Source organism: Mustela putorius, unplaced genomic scaffold (assembly GCF_011764305.1).
Source record: "Mustela putorius furo isolate JIRA1106 unplaced genomic scaffold, ASM1176430v1.1 tig00000460_pilon_pilon_pilon, whole genome shotgun sequence".
NCBI lineage: Eukaryota > Metazoa > Chordata > Mammalia > Carnivora > Mustelidae > Mustela > Mustela putorius.
Genome location: NW_025421389.1, coordinates 4,631,728 through 4,655,319, shown reverse-complemented (window position 1 = coordinate 4,655,319; position 23,592 = coordinate 4,631,728). Strand labels below are relative to the sequence as shown.

Below are 23,592 nucleotides of genomic sequence, written 5' to 3'. Positions count from 1 at the left end.
TGTCTGGCCTATAAAAAAGTTTAGCAAATTGTGGCTTCAAATACCTTTTATGTCTTAGAGTCATTTATGCCGATATTATCATTGGCAAAATATTTAACTTTAATGCAAATTATATTCTTATATCTTCTAAAAGTATTTTAATTATTTTTTTGTAGGAACAATTGAAAAATCAAAGCAGGTATCTTGGAATTGACATTAATTTACAGACTCATAAATAGTAGAGGTACTTAATGTAATGGTTACTGAATATTATTATTATATATGTTTATGTTCCCAAACCATATGTTTCCCCTGGAAACATAATCTGAAGGGAAATGTATATATTTTACATGGCAGGAAAATTTGGTAAATAACTGAAAATATTTCAGTTGATTTTTTTTTAACCTTTGTAGAAGAATGTCCTACTTATTTCGATTTTTGGAAGTACTTTGGTAACTGTTTGGGATAGACTCCATGACTACAGGAGTATGGTGAACTTACAAAAGATATTCACCAGTTTGTGGTATGGGGCCCTCAGCTCTCAAATCTGTATACATTGCCTTTGGATTTTTTAGGCATCTAATGTAAATGAAGACAAAATGAGATTCTAATGACTTTCCTTTGTTGATGACCTGGGTCTTTTGCCTGTGTTTCTTAATCATTGAATTTCAGTAATTTCATCAATACTTAGCTCTTTCTTAATCCTTATTTTTTTTCTGAAACAGAATATACATTTTTTGTATTTGAAACTTCAAGTCTTCTTATATATTAGCAAAGTATTCTTTATTACCTTCAGAAATTTTTTGATTTATGTTTTCTTTCCCTTTTTCATGGTCCTCAATAATAATCAGTATCTTGGTTTCAGTCTTCCACACCAACCACCCTTTCTCTACTGACTTTAATTTTTAGTTCTTATACCTCATTTTGTGATTTTTCTTAAAAATCTCAACATCATGTCTCTGGTTACTTCTTTTAACACTGGCAGTTCTCCTTTTTAATTCTTCTAATAAGGCTTTTTCATCTATAATGGCTTTATTTCTTTAATTTTTTTTTCTTTTTCAGCTCCCATTTCAGATTACTGTGTTTTGTAATTTCTTGCATCTTTAGTTTGATGTTGTATTTCTCTCCTTTGAATACTTGAAGTTTAGATGTCACTTTATTTTTGAAATATAGGGAAAGTTTTGCCTAGGTCTATTTCCTATCATAATTCTTCCTCCAACTTGTATTCATCTGATTTTTAATTTTTACATTCTCCTTTTATCATTTCTAAAATTAGTTTTGCTTAAATTCTCTATGATATGTCTGCTACTTACTATACATTTAAGTCTATATAATTCTATCCTGGCTTGCTATTTGACTTAGTAATTGTTAATCATTTCCCTTTGGCTTTCTTTTTACTTTGATTATCCCCTAATAATTTCAGCTAGAAGACTCAAAATCTTAGCTATTTTGTTTGGTACGGAAGACAGGGAAACAGTACTTGGAGTCATAAATGTAGCTATGGTAGAATAATATCAACAGCTAGAGTTTGCAAGCATATGCAAACCCCAAACATTTTATGAAATTCCTATACCCTCCACCCTAGATTGTCTCTTTTGCTGGAGGGAAATTCCCTTTAGCTTTCTTCTCATTCTTCAGACAGAAGTTATATGTCAAGAGACCTAATTATTATAGACACTTTTGTGGCAAAGATGTTTTTATTGCTGTGCAATTATTGATTTATTCAAAAAAATTTTTATTGTTACTATGTACAAGATACTGTGATATCATCAAAGAGTTTATGTTTTAGTTGAGGACAGAAACAATTTTAAAAAAATAGGATAAAATATTGTAGCCTGCCAGAACATGATAAATGCTAAGAAAAAATAAAACAGAGATGCAGGATAGAAGGTGTTAGGGATTAGTTTACATTTGTCTCTGCTCAGGTGAATATGAACAGTAACTCCAAAAATAATTCCCAGTTTTCCATTACTTTTCTCTATTCTACCTCTTGTCTGGGTTGCCTCTATTTAAACTTAGAAGGCCAAATTGTGGTGGGGGGAGAAGTAGTGTGACCATATGGTCCTCGTTTGGGTGTCCTTTACCATTCTACTATGAAAATGGATGCTGAGGACTTATGTTCTCTGCTTTCCCTGTAACCTTCATATGTCCCAATTAACCACTTTAACATACATTAAGATACTAGACATATTTGGCATATGTTCCTGGGTTCTGTATCCTATCTTATTTGTCCCTATGTCCATTCATACAAATATTTATATAATTCCACCATGTTGGATTATAATAGTAGTATTATAAATTGTAATAAACAGATTGGCATATATTGAAATCACACAATTGCTCTTCCAACAAAATTTTCTTGGCTACTCTAACAATCATTTATTCTTCTCAATGAACAGTAAAACCATCAATCCCAGTTCCAAAAATATTGGATTCTGATTGAAACAGCATAATATTTATGTATTAATTTGAGCAAGAGTGATAGTTTAAGGTTCTCAATCCAGAAATATGTCTCTTCATTAATTCACGTATTTATTTTGTGTCCTATGACAGAATTTTATACTTTTTAAAAATTTGGCTTCTTTTTTAAAGGTTTTATTAATATTTGAGAGAAAGAGAGATAGTATGAATGGGGAAGAAGCAGGTTCCCCAGTGAACAGGGAGCCCAACATGGGGCTCCATCCCAGGACCCTGGAATCATGACCTGAGCAAAAAAGAAGATGCTTAACCAACTGAGTAAGCCAGTTGCCCCCAGAATTTTATAGTTTTAATACAGGTCCTATGTTTTTCTTAAGTTTCTTCTTATTTTATAACTTCCACCTCTGTTATGATAGAATATTACTTTCTGTTTTTGAAATGGTAATTATTAGATCTGATATAGTGTGTTTTTTTATTTCCTAAATTTAGTTATATCTTAATATTTAATTGAAGTATAATTAACATAAATTATATTGATTTCAGGCATGCAACATATTGATTCCACAATTCTATACATTAATCAATGCCCATAACAATATGTGTAGTTACCATCAGTCATCATACATTATTCTAATATTATTGACAACAATCACTATGCTCTACTTTTCATCTCCGTGACTTTTTTATTTTATAACTAGAAGTTTTTACCTATGAATGACCTTTATGTATTTCACACCTCCCCTCACCCACCCTCTCTCTGGCAACGACCAGTTCTCTATATTTAAGAGCCTGTTTTGAATCCTAAAATTTGTATGGAACCAGAAGAGACCCCAAATTGCTAAGGAAATGTTGAAAAAGAAAAACAAAACTGGGGACATCCCATTGCCTGATTTCAAGCTTTACTACAAAGCTATGATCACCAAGACAGCATGGTACTGGCAGAAAAACAAATACATAGACCAGTAGAACAGAATAGAGAGCCCAGATATGGACCCACAACTCTGTGTTCAAATAATCTTTGATAAAGCAGGAAAAAATATCCAGTGGAAAAAAGACAATCTCTTCAATAAATGGTGCTTGGAAAATTAGACAGTTATGTACAGAAGAATGAAACTTGACCACTCTCTTACACCATAAACAAAGATAAACTCTTACACCATACACGAAGGTACTGCCTCAACCTGAGGCAGGAATCTATCAAAATCCTAGAGGTCACTACTGGGTATTTACCCCTAAGATACAGATGTAGTGAAAAGAAGGGCCATCTGTCCCAATGTTTATAGTAGCAATGACCACGGTCACCAAACTGTGGAAAAAACCAAGATGCCCTTCAACAGACGAATGGATAAGGAAGATGTGGTCCATATACACTACGGAGTATTATGCCTCCATCAGAAAGGATGAATACCCAACTTTTGTAGCAACATGGATGGGACTGAGTGAAATAAGTCGAGCAGAGAGAGTCAATTATCATATGGTTTCATATATTTGTGGAGCATAACAAATAGCATGGAGGACCAGGTGGTGGGTATTATAGAGGGCACAGATTGCATGGAGCACTGGGTGTGGTGCAAAAACAATGAATACTGTTACGCTGAAAAAATTAATTAATTAAAAAAAAATCCTAGAGGAGAACATAGGCAGTAACTTCTTTGACATCAGCCACAGCAACTTCTTTCAAGACATGTATCCAAAGGCAAAGGAAACAAAAGTGAAAATGAACTTTTGGGACTTTATCAAGACCAAAAGCTTCTGCAGAGCACAAGAAATAGTCAACAAAATGAAGAGGCAACCCACAGAATGGGAGAAGATATTTGCAAATGATAGTACAGACAAAGGGCTGACTAAGATCTATAAAGAATTCCTTAAACTCAACACTCAAAAGACAGATAATCATGTCAAAAATGGGCAGAAGACATGAACAGACACTTCTCCAAAGAAGACATACAGATGGCTAAGAGACACATGAAAAAATGTTCATCATCATTAGCCATCAGGGAGATTCAAATCAAAACCATATTGAGATATCACCTTACATCAGTTAGAAGGGCCAAACTTAACAAGACAGGAAACAACATGTGTTGGAGAGGATGTGGAGAAAGGGGAATCCTCTTACACTGTTGGTGGGAAAGCAAGTTGGTGCAGCCACTTTGGAAAACAGTGTGGAGATGCCTTAAGAAATTAAAAATAGAGCTACTCTATGATCCTGCAATTGCACTACTGGGTGTTTACCCCAAAGATACAGATGTAGTGAAAAGAAGGGCCATATATACCCCAATGTTCATAGAAGCAGTGACCACAATCACCAAACTGTGGAAAAAGCCAAGTTGCCCTTTTACAGACAAATGGGTAAAGAAGATATGGTCCATATATACAGTGGCATAGTACACTTCCATCAGAAAGGATGAATACCCAACTTTTGAATCAACATGGATAGGACTGGAAGAGATTATGCTGAGTGAAATAAGTCAAGCCGAGAGTCAGTTATCATATTGTTTCACTTACTTGTGGAGCATAAGGAATAACAAGAGGACATTAGGAGAAGGAAAGAAAAAATGAATTGTGGGAAATCAGAGGGGAGATGAAGCATGAGAGACTGTGGACTCTGAGAAACAAACAGGGTTTTGGAGGGGACTGGGATGGGGGGTAAGGTAAGTTTGGTGGTGGATACTGAGGAGGGCAAGTATTGCATAGAGCACTGGGTGTGGTGCATAAAAAATGAATCATGGAACTTAGAAAAAAATAAAACAAACAAAAAAAGGAATCTCTTTTTAGATTCCTATATAAGTGAGGGGTGCCTGGGTGGCTCAGTCAGTTAAGCATCTGCCTTCAGCTCAGATCATGATATCCAGGTCCTGGGATCAAGCCCTGCATCTCCCACTGGGTTCCTTGCTCAGCAGGATCTGCCCCTCCCTCTGCTCCTGTATTCTGTGCTCTCTCTTTCTCTCTCCCCCTCTCAAATAAATAAATAAAGTATTTTTTAGAAAAAAAAAAGCCTCCCATATAAATGAAATCATATTGTATTTGTCTTTCTCTGTCTGATTTATTTTACTTGGCTTTACTTTGCTTGGCTTCACTCTTGGTAGCTTTTGTTCCCTGAATGCTTTCCCTTTTCCTTTTGTTCCCTGAATGCTTTTTTTGTCAACCTTCAAATCTCTGACCCAAAGGAGGCTAGAGCTTGGGGCTCCACTCCTAAGTGTGCCATCTGAGAAAAGCAGTCAATCCCTCCCATCTCCCTGGTCTCCAGTGCACTCTGAGCTCACCCAGCCTGTGACTGAGCATTTCTATCTCTGGCACATGGCCCCATTTGGAGTCTCAGAGCCCCACAAATTCCTGCAGAGTATTCCCATGCAGCTCTTCCTGAAGGAGGAAGTAGGGGATCTTTCTGGATCTGCCACTAATGGGGTCCCTGCTTGAAAGTCAGTCATTGGACTGTGCCTCGGATCACAGTTTAAGGTAAACCCGAGCTGAAAGTACACTCCTCAGCCTGTTTCTGTAGCTGGGTTTCCTGCTCCAATACCTGGGAGCTCTGCCACACTTAGACACCCCCAGTCTTTCTCTGAGCCCACGGTCCTGAGACCACATGGGTCCTGAGACCACACTGTCCCCATGAGAGCTCTACCCACCCCCCCTTAGCCTATGAAGCAACATCCCTCAGTGGAGTAGACTTCTAAAAGTTCCAATTTTGTGCTCCACTGCTCTCTTCACTTGCTGGGAGCTGGCCCCTCCCTACCGTAGTCTCTCTCCCCGTGGCTTTAGATTCACTTCTCCATAAGTCCTATCTTCTGGAAAGTGGTTGTTTTTCTGTTCCTAGAATTTCTGCTCTTCTCATCTATCTCCTGTTGAATTTGTAAGTGTTCAGAATGGTTTGATAACTATCTAGCTGAACTCCTGGGACCTGATGATATTTCAGTCTCCTATTCCTCCACCATCTTGCTTCCTCCTCCTGTAATTTTGTCTTGTTCCTTCATTTGGGAGAGATTTTTCTGTCTCTTCATTTTGCCTAACTCCCTGTAGGTCAAGTATGTTTCCTGATATTGAAAGTAGTGACCTTATGAAGAAGATGTCCTGTGATACCCTGTAGCACAATCTTCCCTGGTCAATAGAACCAGGTGCTCCAGGGCTGTCCCTGTGTGTGCTGTGTGTACCTACTATTGTGACTGGTCTTCAATTCTTCTAGCTGGGCCAACTGCAATGAACCAGTTTGCCTGCTGGGTGCACTGGACAGGGTTTGATCCCAACACTTTTGAGGGTCTTGTCTGAGGCCACTGTGGGCTCACTGCTGGGTGGCACCAGCAGTCAATCAAAAGTCTGCAATTAGTCACTCTGCCATAATTTCAGGTGCATGAAGGTTAAGTCTTACCACCTGCAAGGGCAGCTAAGAGACTGGATGCCAGAACTGTGAACATGCTAATATATGAAGTTCTTTCCCCTCAACCCCCAACCCCTTCCCAGGGCCAGAGATACTTTGGAGGGATATCTGCTGAGGTGGGTGGGATTAAATGGGGTAGGTCCACAGGAGAATGTCATTGCTGAGCATACAATTTTAGCAAGGTAAATAGAGTGTTTATACTAGTTCCCATAAGAATGGGCATTAAACCCACTGATTTTTAAAGCTCTTGAAGTTAAACCATACTAGTACTGAAAGCCCAATGTTATATGGACTCATCTTCCCAGTGCAGGTGCCCAGTTCTGGGAGTGTGTAGTGTGGGGTCTGATCCTCTTTCTTTTCATACTTATGATGTCCCTCCCTTTTGTGGTCAGTCCCACCAAAGGTTCATTTCCCAGCTGAACTGGGAACTTTACACTTTTCAATATGCCCTCCTCTCCATGAATAACTGTGGAAGGTCTATTCTGCCAGTCTTCAGGTCATTTTCAGAGTTAGTTGAATAGATGTAGCTATTATCACAGTACGTCTATGGGACAAAGTGAGCTTGGGATCCTCATACCCCATCATCTTATGCTACTCTGGGCTAGCTCTCAGCACATTCCTAAAAGGCTAAAACCCAAAAGAAGATTCAATATTTACTGAAAACTGTGTTTTAAGTAATGTAGTCTATAAAATTAGCTCTTGAGAGGCAGTCCTGTCAAAATATTTTCCAGCTCTGAGCTTAGTCTCTACTGAAAGCCATTTGTCTTCTCATATATATTGTTGCAAAGCTCCATGCTCCTCCATTAGATACTGGTGTAAATATTCACACCACACAAACCCAGGGAATGCTGGTGTAATTAATTCTTTAATCCAAGTCTGAGACCTAACATTTTACTTATTCCATTTCATTTTATTAGATTGATGCTAAAACCTACAATGCTGTACTCTAAGACTTAAGAAAAATAGCAATCTGCTGAAAGATTTGGTTGATATTTATTTACATGATCTTTTCTTTCTTTTTTTTTTTTTTAATAGGTCGAAAGTTTAAAAAGTTCAATAAAGTCAGAGTTATGAGAGCACTGGATGCTGTTGCTCTCCCGCAGTCTGTGGGCATTCCAAATGAAAGCCAAGCCCTAAGCCAAAGAATCTCTTTTTCACCAACTCAAGATATACAGTTGGTCCCTCCATTGATTAACCTGCTAATGAGCATTGAACCAGAGGTGATCTATGCAGGACATGACAACACCAAACCTGATACCTCCAGTTCTTTGCTGACAAGTCTTAACCAACTAGGCGAGCGGCAACTTCTCTCAGTAGTCAAGTGGTCTAAATCATTGCCAGGTAATAATAATTTATATATAGTAGCAGAGAATGAAAACTTTCTATTTCTTATACAAGTTGATTGTTAAAGTCTGTACAATAAGCATTGTGTAAACAGCATGTTATATAATCATTTCAGCAGTTCAAAATACTTACCTAGGATCTTTAATAATGTGTTTCTTATCTAGGACCCTACTGTGTGTTATGGAAATACAGAAGTCATAGATGATACTTTGAGTCTTGATGATTCCAAAATTACATGCTGAAACAGTTAAGGAACAGCATAAGTTTATGTGTTCAAGCACAGGTGTAATAGTAGTTCAGAGAAAAAGAAATTCTCCATCTACTTAAAAATGTCGAGTTCATTTTAAGTGCTACTTTAACCAACCTCAAATAGTTAAATAAAAACTGAATGTATCTATTCACATAACATATCAAAAATAGTATTCAGAGTACAGTGGGATATTTAAAGTTAGTTAAGAAGTATAATTTATAAACATATATAAATATATTGGACATAGGGAAATAAACTTCCTTCTAGTCACTATTTTCTCTACACTCAGACAAAGTAGAAAAGAGTAAGAATCTGGCTTGTACAATCATGAAAGGATTTAAGTCACTTTATTTATAAACTAGTTTTGCTTCCTCAGCACAACTCCATACAATGATGAAGTTTTTACTTGGCTAAGTCTGAGTCTACAGAGCCAGGAGAATACACGGGTATCCATTTTCATAGAGGCATTAATCCCATAATTAAAAATACAGCATTTTTAAAAATTATATTCTCTTCACACCAAAAATATGCTTACATTTTTTAAAATCAGTTGATTTTTCCAGTATCTAATCAAGAATTAAACATATGCCATTTTAGTCTCCAGGTTAATTCAATAGTCTTTTTAAAAGAATTTTTTTCTCAATTTGACTTAATATATTTCTGTTATCATTTTACCTCGAAGGTTTGAAATTCAACAAATGACTTGTTATTCAAAAATCAAGGTTATTTGAAACAGAAAGAAAAATAGATTCCTGTTGAATCTTCTAAAAAATATGTGTTGAGAAAAAATTAATAAAATTCACTATTCTAATGGAGATAAGGTAATTTCATAGAAAAATCCAAATACCCAGGTTCTTATTAGCTTCATTGTTGCTGAAAGCCTTGGGCAGGTAATTTTTTTTCTATTAGAAAATGTCTGAGATTTTAAAACTTACTATAAAGTTGTTATCACCTTTATTTTATTTACTTACTTAGTTTCTTATTTATTTATTATGTTATGTTTGTTGCCATGCAGTACTTCATTGTTTTTGATTAATTATAACCTTTAATCTTTATTAAATTGAGATATTACAATAAGGATGAACTTTGTATAAAAATAGGAGTATTTATGTGTTTAACTTTTCTCAGTTTTTATATTATTTAGAAAAGATGGTTTCTTTGATTTTTATTGTTATAGCTTATATTTTTAACATTTTGGAGCTTATTTACTGTTTCAAAAATTCTACTACAGTTGGCAAAGTTGGAAAATACCCAATTATAGCTTAAAAGGTAATTTATTCACTTTGAGTAAAAGCTAAGTGAACACTTTAAGTTGAAAGATTTACCTATGAAGATTTTTTATCTTCACATTCTCAAAAAGAGTGAGAAGAGATTTTTATATTGAATTTAGCAGCAACTCTTTTAGTGTTGCAAAAATGTTATCTGTGTTTAAGGAATAAAGAATGATGACATCCACCAGTATTATAGGTACCATTTCCATTAACTGTAATGTAACAATAAGGGAAGCTTATTTGATAGTTCAGTTTGATAATTTAGATTAGCAAATAATTGTGTGACCCATGATCTTTTAAAAATACTGCATGAATGATGAAAATGGTCAATGAACCAGATGACTATATTGAACTCTTTGAAAGGACTCATGCATGTAAAGTCAAACCTTTCAGTTGACTTTACTTTAAAACAGAATACAGTTTTTACTCACTTGATTCACTCAGTAAGTGGCTATTGCATACTTTCTGTGTGCATGACCTAAACAGTAGTGTTAAAAAGCCAGAAATATAGGCTCATGGTGTGAACACATTTTGGTACAACATACCCTAGCTTTTGATCTTCAGCTTTGCACATGAGACAAATTTATTTTATCCATTCATTCACATGTTACTTGGTCTGTAAAAGATAAACTTTCATTATATGAGGCTTATTAATAAATCAGGATGTCAGTTTACTTACTTGTAGTTAAAAAAAAAAAAAGATGCTGCTAGTAAAGCATGTTGATGGGTCAATATAATAAGAAAGTGTATTTTGGAAGTCAGATTAAGATCAGATACAAAATAATAATCATAACAAAGGTGATGGTATGCCTGAGGGCTCCAAGGCATGTATCTGCAGGTCTCTGAAAGGATGCTTGTTGCCTGATCAGGGCCTCCTCTTTCTTTCTTTGTTTATGCTCTTCTATTATCTTGGACCCACTATGGTAATTGCAGCTTATCTGACATCTCTCTCGTGATATTTTAGAGATATTGTTGCTCCAATATAATGGAGACTTGCAGGATGCTTTAGCCTCACATTTTAGCTTTAGCCAGCACATTTAAAATATTGTCTTAAGATACACTGCGTCTGACATATTGTATCTATTATGTGAATGATTTTACATTGACTTTTAGCTATAAGTTCAGTGAGTAATATTTTCTTATTTGGAGCTTGAAGTGACACAGTATTTGCAAAATTTTTAAAAAATGAACAAGACAAAGATTAGGAGAATGGAGGAGGAGTATCTTAAGCTCACCTCATCCTAGGGGCACACCAAAGTAACAACTACGTCTGTGTATCTCACTCTGAAAATGATGTGAAGGCTGGAAGAACATAGCTTCCTTAGTTAATCATGGAGAGGAGGCAACACTGAAAGGAAAAGAGGGGCAGAGATATGGTTGGGAGCCAAAGCCACAGCAAGACTAACCACAAAAGGGAGAGACATCACAAGCATGGAGAAACTACAAGATCAGACCCACCAGGCACCTCAGCATGAGGGACATGCACTGAGAAGATGAGTAACATCTAGTCTGCCTTAATTTGGCAAGCTTTGAAAATCAGCTGTGCCTAACTCTGGGTACATTAAGAATTAATGGGCTTAGCTCTGAGAGGGTCAAAAGGCCATAGGAAATTGAACTTCTCTTCTTGAAGAGCTAGCACAATAAATAACCCAACCAACCCAGCCTTTAATAGCAGTTTGAATAGTGCCTGGGGTATATGTGAAGAGTAATTTACTAATCTTAGAACATGGGCTAGGGGGGCATTTCTACAGGAGATTTCTTCAGGAACAAAATAGCTGGCAGATACCATCTCTCCTCCCTCCCTCTAGCCTAATTTACTTGGCACTGTGGATATCAGCAGGAACACCATCTATCTTGTTAGCACCATGTGCCCTAAATCATGTTCCACTGCAGACTCACCCCATCCTTCTTGCCCACTTCAGCAAGCATTTGTCAAAAGGAGCTCCTGCCCTGACACACTGTGCAAGCATCTCCAGTAGGGACTGACGCCACTCCAAAGTGTTTCCTCACCTGCAGACAGTGGGAAATAACCCCATACACCAGCACATGGGCAGTTCCAGCAGCTGAACATTTTAGCTAGCCATGTAGCCTTCCACTGTGACAAACACACTGGATGGAAATAGGTGGTTTGACTGACAGCTCCAGCCACCAAGAAAAGCAAACTCAGGGGACCACATATAGAGAGTACTCTGACAATTGGTGTGCACATAACTGCACTGCACAGAGTGAAGACAGCTAGCCTGACTGCTGACATTGCCCACCAACAAGCCCATGGTTATCTCAGACATACTCCATAAAAGCACAGGCACCAAACCCTGTACTATGAAACCACAGAAGGTAAAGGCGGTCAATGCAGCTTGCTAGACTGAAAGCCCAATCAACTAGTGGCTCAGCCACAACAGTAGTGTTTACACAACCTATATTCAAGAGATGTCCCTGGACTACATTGTTCTGGTGAACAGGGGACACTGACAAACAGATGCTACAAGACCTCTTCATCACAAGACCACTACTCTTAATACTAAGAGATATAGCTGACCATCTTATAAACAGAGTTAGACAAAATGAGGCAGAGGAATATATCCCAAATGAAAGAAGACAAATTAACAACAAAATAACTAAATGAAATGGAAATAAGTATTAAACCTAATAAAGAATTCAGTAATATCATAAAGGTTTTCAGTGGACCTGAAATAAGAGTGGAGGATCTCAGTAAGACCTACAGTAAAGAGAGAATATATAAAAAGAATCAGTCAGAGATGAAGAATTTAATAAATGAAACAACAACAAAAAAATACACTAGAGAGAGTTAATAGCATATTAGGCAATGCAGAAGAACAAATCAGCATCTGGAAGATAGATTAATGGTAAACAAGCTGAACTACAAAGAGGAAAATGACTAATAAAAAATTAAAAATTAAAAAAAATAATAAAAATAAAAATTGGTTATGGGAACTCAGTGACATCATTAATTGTAGTGATATTCCTATTATGGGGAATCCAGAAGAAAAAAACAGAAAGAAGAGGAAAGAAGACTTATTTGAAGAAATGATAGTAAATTGACCAGTTTGGAGATTAAAGCACAAAAGCAATGGAATCAATTATATCTACAGGAATTAGTCTGGAGATTCACAGAATAAAAGGATGTAAAATATGACAGGGTATACAGAAAATGAGGAAGGGAATAAAAATGTAGGACATGAATGTGTTCAAACTTAAGTCACCATCAAGTTAACAGACACTGCAATACACATAAGATGCTATATGTGAAACCAATGGTAACAACAAATTAAAAACCTGTAATAGACACACATACAAAAAAAGAGACAGGAGCTCAAGCATAATATTAAAGAAAGTCATTAAAGAGTAAAGAAGGGGGTCAGAGGAGAAGAAAGGAACAGAGAACAAAAACAACCTATCAATAATTTCTTTAAATGCAAATGGACTAAATACTTTAATCAAAAGACAGAATGGATAAAAAAAGACTCACCTGTATACTGTCTACAAGAGGTACTTCAGACGTAAAGATACATGCAGACTGAAAGTTAAAGGATTAAAGAACATTTACCATGAAAATGGAAACAACCAAAAAACTAAAGTAGTAAATAAATTTTAATTGACATAAAGGGCGAGATTGACAGCAATACAATAATAATGACATTAACACACTATTTACATCAATGGATCAGTCATCCAGACAGATGATCAAGAAGCAATGGCTTTGAGTAACTCATTAGTCCAGATGGACCTAACTAATATATACATAATATTTCATCCCAAAACAGCAGAATACTCATTCTTTCAAGCACACATTTGACATTTTCTGTGATAAATCACATTAGGCCTCAATACAATTCTCAGTATTTAAGAAGAATGAAATATAATATCAGGCATCTTCCCACCAGAACAGTATGAAACTAGAAATCAACTACTAGAAGTTATCTGGAAAGAACACAAATACATGGAAGCTAAACAACATGATACTAAAAAAATGAATGGAAAGAAATCCAAGAGGGGAAAAAAAAAAACCATGGAGAAGGAGTGTCTTGGTGGCTCAGTCAATTGAATGTCTGCCTTCATCTCAGGTCATGATCCCAGGGTCCAGCATCACGCTCCCTACTCATTGGGGAGCCTGCTTCTCCCACTCCCTCTGCCTGCCATTTCCCCCTGCTTGTGCTCTCTCCCAATATATCTCTCTAAACACAGGGTAAAAGAAATTGATAACAACTGTGCAAACTCTTTTGGACACAGCCAAAACATTTCTAAGAGGGAAGTTTATAGCAATATAGACCTGCCTAAAGAAACAAGAAAAATCTCATATCTTGCAACTAAAAGATATAACAAAAGAACAAAGCTAAAAGCTATTAAAAGGAAGAAAATAATAAACATTATGGCAGAAATAAATGAAATAGAGACTAAAAAATAATACAGAAGATCAATGATAGCAGGAGTTTGTTCTTTTGAAAATAAGCAAAGCTGATAATCTTGAGCCATATTTACCAAGAAAAAAGAGGACTAAAATAAATAAAATCAGAAATGAAAGAGGACAAATACAACACCACAGAAATGAAAGGACTGTAAAAAAATTATTATGAAAACTTACTAATCAGCATATTGGACAACCTAGAAGAAATGAATAAACTCCAAGAAACATATAACTGCAAAACTGAATAAGAAAGAACTAGGAAATTTGAACAGACCAATTACTAGTAAGGAAATTGAATCAGTAATCAGAAAAACTCTCAACAAACAAAAGTTCAGGACAAATTGACTTCACAGGTAAATTCTACCTAGCATTTTAAAAAGCATTAATACATTTTTGTTTTCAAATTGTGCCAAAATTTAAAGGAAAGAAAAATTTCCAAATTCATTCTACAAGACCAGCATTACCTTGATATAGAGAAACTTTGCACAGTGGCAGTATCGTAGCCAATGAGGTTTATCCAAGGCGCAATTATTGCTAATTAAAACCCTTGATATAGAGAAATTTGTTGCATTTCTATACATCAGTAATAAATTAGCAGAAAGAGAAATTAAGAAAACATCCCCATTTACAATGGTGCCAAAAAGAATAAAATATCTGTGAAGAAAAATAACCAAGAAAGGTGAAATACCTGTACTCTGAAAATTTAAAAAAAATATATCAGTGAAGGAAATTGAAGGTGACATAAACAAATGAAAAGATATTCCATGCTCATGGACTGGGTAAATTAATATTGTTAAAACGTCCAAATCCTTCAAAGCAACCTACAGATTTAATGCCATCCTTATTAAAATACCAACAGCATTTCCTACAGAACTAGAACAAACAGTCCTAAAATTTGTATGGAACCACAGACAAACCCAAAGAGCCAAAGCAATCTTGAGAAAGAAGAACAAAGCTGAAGGTTTCACAGTCCCATGCTTCAAGAAATAATACAAAGTTGGAACAATCTAAACAATCTAAGCAGTATGGTATTGCCATGGAATCATACATATAAATCAAAGGAACAGAATAGAAACTGCAAAAGTAAACCCACAACTATATGGTCAATTAACCTTCAACAAAGGAGGAAAAAATATGTAATAAGAAAAAGACAGTCTCTTCAACAAATAGTGTTAGAAAACTGGACAGCAACATGCAAAAGAATGAAATTGGACCACTTTCTAACATCATACACAAAAGTAAACTCAAAATAGATTAGGACCTAAATGTGAGACCTGAAACCATAAAAATCTTAGAAGAGAGCTTAGTAATTTCTCTGACATCAACGATAACAACATCTTTCTTGATATGTGTCCTGAGGCATGGGAAACAAAAGCACAAATAAACTATTGGGAGTACATCAAAATAAAAAGCTTCTGCACAACAGAGGAAACAACCAACAAAATTAAAATGCAACCTACATGGAGGCTTAAGTGGGTAGAAGAATAAATGAAACAAGATGGGATTGGGAGGGAGACAAACCATAAGTGACTCTTAATCTCACAACAAACTGAGGGTTGCCGGGGGGAGGGGGTTTGGGAGAAGGGGGTGGGATTATGGACATTGGGGAGGGTATGTGATTTGGTGAGTGCTGTGAAGTGTGTAAACCTGGTGATTCACAGACCTGTACCCCTGGGGATAAAAATATATGTTTATAAAAAATAAAAAATTAAAAAAAAAAAAAAAAAAAAAAAAAAAAAATAAAATGCAACCTACTGAATGTCAGAAGCTATTTCCAAATGACATATCTGGTAAAGTATTAGTATCCAAAATATATAAAGAACTTATGCAACTCAACACCAAAAACAAACAAGAAAACCAAATAGCCCAATTTAAAAATGGGCAGAAGACGTGAACAGACATTTTTCAAAGAATATATCTGGATGCTAACAGACCCAAGAAAAGATGCTCAACATCAGTCATCACCAGGGAAATACAAACCAAAACCACAGAGATATCACTTCACATGTGTGAGAATAGCTAGAATCAAAAAGACAATAAATACCAAGTGTTGGCAAAGATATGGAGGAAAAGGAACCCTCACACATTATTGGTGAGAATGTACATTGGTGCTATCACTTTGGAAAATCAAGTTGAGTTTCCTCAAAAAGTTAAAAATATAACTATCATATGATCCAGTAATAACACTTCTGGATGTTTACCCAAAGAATACAAAATACAATTTCAAAAGGATATATACACTTTTGTTTATTGCAGCATTATTTACAATAGCTAAATTATAGAAGCAGTCCAAGTGTCCATTGATAGATGAATGGATAAAGAATATATAGTGTGTGTGTGAGTGTGCATACAATGTTTCTCAAACACTATTACAGTGAGTATTGGCATCCTGGGGCTTTCATCACCCAAGTATTAAGAAGTCACTGATAATAAATTAATGATGGAGAGAGTAATTGAAGGAAACTTAGAGGCATAAGTTATGGGTTGATCAAGAAGGATCCTGAAAGTCAGGGTAGGCTTTGGAAATTAAATTAATAAGTACTTATTTCCAATTCAATTCAATAATTGAACTTATTTCCAATCCAATTCAATAATAAATATAATTTATCCTTTATATCAGTATGTTACAGCAGAATTTACATGACTGAGAGGTTTGAGGGAAATAATTTAAAATTTCTTCCGACTGTTCTCTTTATTTTGTGAAAAAAAAAAATCTATGAGAGTCAATGCTTTAACATTTTTAAACATTACATTTTTGAAATATCTTGCTTTTTCATCTCAGTTAGCCAGACTACTTGCAGTCAACAGTATCAGAAAATTAGGACAGTCCTTTGCCTTGTTTTCTGCCTTCGAAGCAAGCCAAAATACCTTTTGTGTCAGGGACAGCCATTGCATATGTGACGAAGGATTTTTTCTTTCATTAAATAAACAATAAATCAAATTTCTTCCCCCAGAAAAGTGATGGGAAAGAAATAAAACTAGCCTATGGGTAAAGTCAAGTTTTGATAATACTGTTATGAAGCCTTTTAAAAATGATTTAAAAATGATTTTTCTAGCAACCTTGTCCACTGAAATTACTATTGCTTATATCAACATATAAGGTTTATATATACTTTTAACCCTTAACATGTCTTGTATGCCTTTGAGGCCACTGACAAAGTACCATTTCTGGCTGATACTCTTAACTTGGCATTTGGCATTTCCCTTCAGATAGATATGTTTCTCTCAATTTACACATTTTGTTTCTTTTGTGGATTTGTTTTTCAATTCACATCATAAGTTTGGCATTTCCTGCATTCCATCTTCTACCCCAGTAATTTCTAATGCTACACTCACTAGATGAGCCCATTTAGCCTTGTCCTCAACTACCACTATATTCTGGTGACTCCTAAATACACAATATCAACCCAGACCCTCTAATGAACTATGGAACCATGTGTTTCAATTATTTATTACGTATTTCCACTGGGTAAATTTCCAGGTCAACGTGACCGTCTACTCCATAAACCTAAAACCTTTTTCTTTATCTGGAATTGGTGCCTTAGATAGACTCTTGGGTGTTATACCGGGCTCACTTTTCTCCTTCTCCTCCTATCCAATTAGTTATCAAATTCTGGCAACTCTACTTATTAAATATATGATTCATTGTATATGCTACTTCCACTGCTATTGCCCTTAGTTGAGGTACTTGTCCCTTTGCCTAGATTTCAGTTTTAGCTTTTTGACTAACCTTATTACCACTTTCACCCTACCACAAACAATCCTCCTCTGCCACCAGTATCATCTTTCTAAAAACAATTATAACCAAGTATATTATTTCCTTTCCTTTTCATAACAAAGTCCAAACTTCTTAACCTTAACATCCAAGATTCTTTTATGATTTGACTCCTGAATTTACAATGTTATTGCCCATTCTTCCTCTTCAAGCAACTCTTAAGTTTCCATTCTCCCAATACTCTTTGCTCAGTATCTGCCTTCTTTTGCCCATATTGTTTCCCTACTTGAATATCCTTCCTTTCTTCCACATTTTCCCCCTGGCTGGTCCCTAACGAGCCTTCAGAGTTCTAATTACCTGTCACTTGCCCTGAGGACTAGTTCCCTGGCCTTCTCAGAATGAATTAAATGCCCCTTGCTCTACCATATCACTTTTGCCTTTGTCAACCACACTATCACTGTGAGTTAAAATTATGTTCTCATTTTCTGTTTTACCAGACTGCAAGTGTTAAAGGCAGAAACATCTTTCTAGTCTTTATGCCTAATTGCAACCAGAATGCTTCATCCAGTAGAGTTGCTTAAAGAGTATTTATAGAAATTTAAATTACAGAATCGATCAAAAAAAAAAGTAACTGTGCTATCTTAAATCATTAGCCATCAAGTCCTTATTCATTAAAAAAAAAATCATATATATATTGGTGATTGTATGTCAGTGATTGTGCTGTAGCTTTTTTGTGCTCCTCAAACTTCACTCATACTTTGTGTCAGAAGGTGCTGACATTTGGTTGTAAATTAAACATTTCAGTACGTGACAATTTTTACAACAGCACAACCTATATATTTGATCAAAACTCTGGAAGTAACACAGAAGAACTTAGATTATATATGCCATATGTTACCATACACTTTTTTTTAAGCATTAAGGATTGAACAGCTTGCAACAGGGCTTTTGTCAGAAATTATCAGGTCAAATCACTTAAAAGGAAAGGGTATTTTTCTTTACTACTTGTTAAACATAATTAAGCTTCCATGTATTTGTGTTCACTTTCTTCATGAAGTTTTTTATTTTGATCATCATTGCAAATGTACTGACTTTACCTGATTGTTATCATCCGTGGGAATTTGATCTGAGTGTTCCTGTCTTTGTTTCAGTATAAAGTAATGAATGATGTTACAGTTAATGGGGAAAAAAATAACACTTTTGTACCGGGCATGTTCAAGTCAATTTAACAGTGTACATTTATCACAGATAAGCCCTCTAAAAGGTGGCTATTTTAAAAAGCTATTTTCTGAGTTACTTTCATTCTGTTAAATGGAAAATATGCTTTCTGCTATAAATATTGGTAATTTCAGAAGTTTTAAGTTATTTTGGCAAAGATTTGCCTTTTATATTATAATCTACTAAAAATATTCATTTTTATTTCTAGTAATCCCAGAATGCAAAAAGAGGAACAAGCAAGCCCCCCAATAAAGGGTAGCATAAAATAGAAGTAAATATATAAATGTAAGTGGAATCTGTTTTTTAAAAAGGACAAGTGAATTAACAGTTATATGATGAAGTAAAAATTTTCAAATTAGAGATTAACATGAAACAAAGGCCTGAAGTGAAAAAAATACAGTAGGTCAAATATTTAAGCACCATGAAATGCTTTCTTTAGAAAGTTATGAATTGACTAAGAAAAGAATAAAGAATAAAAATGTGTTCCTGAAGATGGCAGTGGATAATTTATTAATGTTTTAATATAGCTGACTAATTGAACCTAACTTTCTATGGTCCTGTCATTTTATACATATTTGTTTTTGGAAATATATATGTATTCTCAGTATATACACCAGGGTATATATCAAATATATATTTGGGAAAATAAGATATGTATAAGAATTCTTAGGTGAAACAGATGTTATTAAAATAGCTCTGTGGAAAATAGTTGATGTTCCCACCGAAACACTTAATTTTTGTTCCTTTAATTAAAGATTTCATCTATAATCATTGTTTTAGCTATATTCAAATACAAATAATTTCCAAGTTTATACTTTAATTCATATATCTTTCCATATTTTTAATTCATTTGTCCAGCTACTGTCTAGACATTCTGAAAGTCCCTACAACATATCAAAATTTACAATTTTTTTCCTAACCTATTTCTTCTCCTCTGTTTTGTCTCAGTTATGCTGTTATCACCAACCATTCCTGCAAAAATATTGAAACATCTATTAGGCTCCTTCTTCCTCCTACCCACATGCAATCAGGTGCCAAATCTCTTTGATTTTACCCTTTAAATATTTTTCTAATGTGCTCCCTCCTCTGTATGCCTACCTGTTGACTTAATTCTGACTTTTATCATCCCTCACTTGGTATTTGGTATTAGCTCCCAACTTTTTCTGTAACTCCAGACTTAACTCCCTTGAATCCATCCTCTACCTGGCTACCAAGAATTCCTCCAAAACACAAATAAGGTTATGTCATTACTCCTTAATAGACATAACTGACTAGAACCCCCATATCCGGATTTATCTTTTTGCTTCTCTCTCCTTTAAGTACATCAGTGCTGGGCTGTGATTCACAAAAAAGGCAAAATGAGAACTGAAAAGAGATGGAGAGAAGATTTTGACCATTTGAGTCAGTGCATTTACCCTTTCCCTACCATTATTCCTCTGCCACTAACACTAAGAAGGGCTGAAAAGAGGTTGTGAAGGTGTGAAAGGCCAGAGGATTCACACACACACACACACACACACACACCCTCTCTCTCTCCCTCTCTCTCTTTCTCTAAACTCAACCAGATGGGTGTTTATGCAACTAATGTATCACTGAACACTACATCAAAAACTAATGAGGTACTGTATGTTGGTTAATTGAACATAATAAAAATAGCTAACTAACTAACTAAATAAATAAAAGAAGTCCTAGAAAGCAGATTGGATGAAAAGAAATAAAAAGTAGTGACTGTCAATAAAATAAAATGAGACTGGAGTAAGTTTCAAAAAACAAAAGTGACCATTAAACTATGGATCTACCTAAGACATAATTAAAGATGTTAAATAAAAATAAAGCACAATTGAGGGGCGCCTGGTGGCTCAGTGGGTTAAGGCCTCTGCCTCCGGCTCAGGTCATGATCTCAGGGTCCTGGAATCGAGCCCTGCATCGGGCTCTCTGCTCAGTGGGGAACCTGCTTCCTCCTCTGTCTCTCTGCCTGACTACATGTGATCTCTGTCTATCAAATAAATAAATAAAATCTAAAAAAAAATAAATAAATAAAGCACAATTGAAAGCAGTGGTTTTATAAAACAAAATCAGATTATTTTTACATCCCAAAGATTTAAGATTCCTCAACACTCTGATTATACTCCCTGGTTGGACATGATCAGCTAGGCAGTTTTTTCTTTTTTCTTTTTAAGTGATTCATAGCTTATGTCATATTATCTATTTCTTAAAGTGACAGTGCTAAATAAAAGGGAGAGATCATCATTTTACAGGTGTAGAGGTTGAGGATCCAAGACATTAAATAAAAGGTTCACAGTTATTCATTTTGGAGTTCTAGATTATAAATAGATATTTCTATAGTTATCAGTTCCCTGCAATGGAATAGAATAGGAAGACAGAACAATTCAAACCTTTTTTTTTTCTTTTACTGCTGCCAGACAGTCTGACATTAAAATTAATTAAGGTAGGGGCACCTGGGTGTCTCAGTGGGTTAAAGCCTCTGCTTTCGGCTCAGGTCATGATCCCAGAGTCCTGGGATCGAGCCCCACATCGGGCTCTCTGCTCATCAGGGAGCCTGCTTCCCTGGCTGCTTCTCTGCCTCTCTGCCTGCCTCTCTGCCTACTTGTGATCTCTGTCTGTCAAATAAATAAAATCTTTTAAAAAATTAATTAAGGTTGGGGCGCCTGGGTGGCTCAGTGGGTTAAGCCGCTGCCTTCGGCTCAGGTCATGATCTCGGGGTCCTGGGATCGAGTCCCACATCGGGCTCTCTGCTCAGCGGAGAGCCTGCTTCCCTCTCTCTCTCTCTGCCTGCCTCTCCATCTACATGTGATTTCTCTCTGTCAAATAAATAAATAAAATCTTTAAAAAAAAAAAAAAAAAAAAAAAAAAATTAATTAAGGTCAATTCATGTTTTTATTTTCTTCAGGAAAGGAGTTCATTCTAATAATCTATTTTATAAAAATGTCTTTATGTGGTTATCTGCTCAGAGTTTAAAAATAAACAGAAACCTCTCAGAGATTAAGTAGGACCTATCACAGAATGGAGAACCCAGATATGGACCCTCAATTCTATGGTAAACTAATATTTGACAAAGCAGGAAAAAATTATCTTCAATAAATGATGCTGGGAAAATTGGACAGCTATATACAGAAGAGTGAAACTAGATCTTTCTCTTACACCATACACAAAGATAAACTCTAAATGGATGAAAGACCTCAATGTAAGACAGGAATCCATCAGAATCCTAGAGGAGAGCATAGGCAGTACATTTTTTACATCAGCCACAGCAACTTCCTTCAAGGAAAGTTTCTAAAGGCAAGGGAAACAAAAGCAAATAAAGAACTTCTGGAACTTAATCAAGATAAAAATCTTCTGCACAGCAAAGGAAACAGTAAACAAAACAAAGAGGGAACCCACAGAATGGGAGAAGATATTTGCAAATGACACTAAGGATAAAAGGCTAATATCCAAGATCTATAAAGAACGTCTCAAACTCAACACCCAAAAAACAAATAATAAAGTGAAAAAATGGGCAGAAGACATGAACATACACTTCTCCAAAGAAGACATACAAATGGCTAACACACATGAGAAAATGTTCGTCATCATTAGCCATCAGGGAAATTCAAATCAAAACCACATTGAGATACCACCTTACACCAGTTAGAATGACCAAAATTAACAGGACAGGAAATAACAAATGTTGGAGAGGATGTAGAGAAAGGGGAACCCTCTTACACTGTTGGTAGGAATGCAGTTGGCACAGCCACTTTGGAAAACAGTGTGGCGATTCCTCAAAAAGTTAAAAATAGAGCTACTCTATGACCCAGCAATTGCACTACTGGGTGTTTACCCCAAAGATACATATGTAGTGAAAAGAAGGGCCACATGCACCTCAATGTTCATAGCAGCAACATCCACAATAGCTAAAATGTGGAAAGCACCGAGATGCCCTTCAGCAGACAAATGGATAAAGATGTGGTCCATATATACAAGGGAATATTACTCAACCACCAGAAAAGATGAATCTAACTTTTGTATCAACATGGACAGGAGGAGATTATGCTAAATGAAACAAGACAAGCAAAGAAAGTCAATTATAATAAGGTTTCATTTATATGTGGAGTATAAGGAGTAGCATGGAGGACATTAGGAGAAGGAAGGGAAAAATGAAGGGGGGGGGGAATCAGAGGGGGAGATGAACCATGAGAGACTGTGGACTCTGGAAAATAAACTGAGGGTTTTAGATGGGATGGGAGTAAGGGGATGGTTTAGTCCTTGGGAGTTTTTCCTGACCTGCCTCCCAATTCCTTGTGTATTCCCTGTTATCTTTCCGTATCACTATACTTAGGTGGTGATCTTTCCTGTTGACTTGTGAGTTCCTTTTAAGGGCAAGGAAATTATTTCACCCTCTTAACCAGTTTAACACAGTGATTTAGCACACAAGGGATTCTCAGTAAATGAATGTTGTGTGTGTGACTGATGGATGACTGTCAACCAGTGAATTATCAGAAATACTAAATCACAGTGACCAATTTTAATGAGTTCAGAGTTGTTCCTTTTTAATTTCTCAGGCTCTATTATGTATTAATATTTACTCCTTTATCATATAAA

General features: G+C 35.7%; 1 protein-coding gene and 1 pseudogene across 1 annotated transcript in view; both read left to right on the top strand.

The window, feature by feature from the left end:
- Window positions 1–23,592, top strand: part of PGR (progesterone receptor) — a 102,593-nt gene that overhangs the window by 62,153 nt on the left and 16,848 nt on the right. Inside the window, exon 4 of the mRNA XM_004780870.3 lies at window positions 7,805–8,110. Coding sequence (XP_004780927.2) covers window positions 7,805–8,110 — 306 coding nt within the window. The remainder of the gene's footprint in view (window positions 1–7,804; window positions 8,111–23,592) is intronic.
- On the top strand, window positions 14,538–14,666 carry LOC123392200 (annotated as a pseudogene).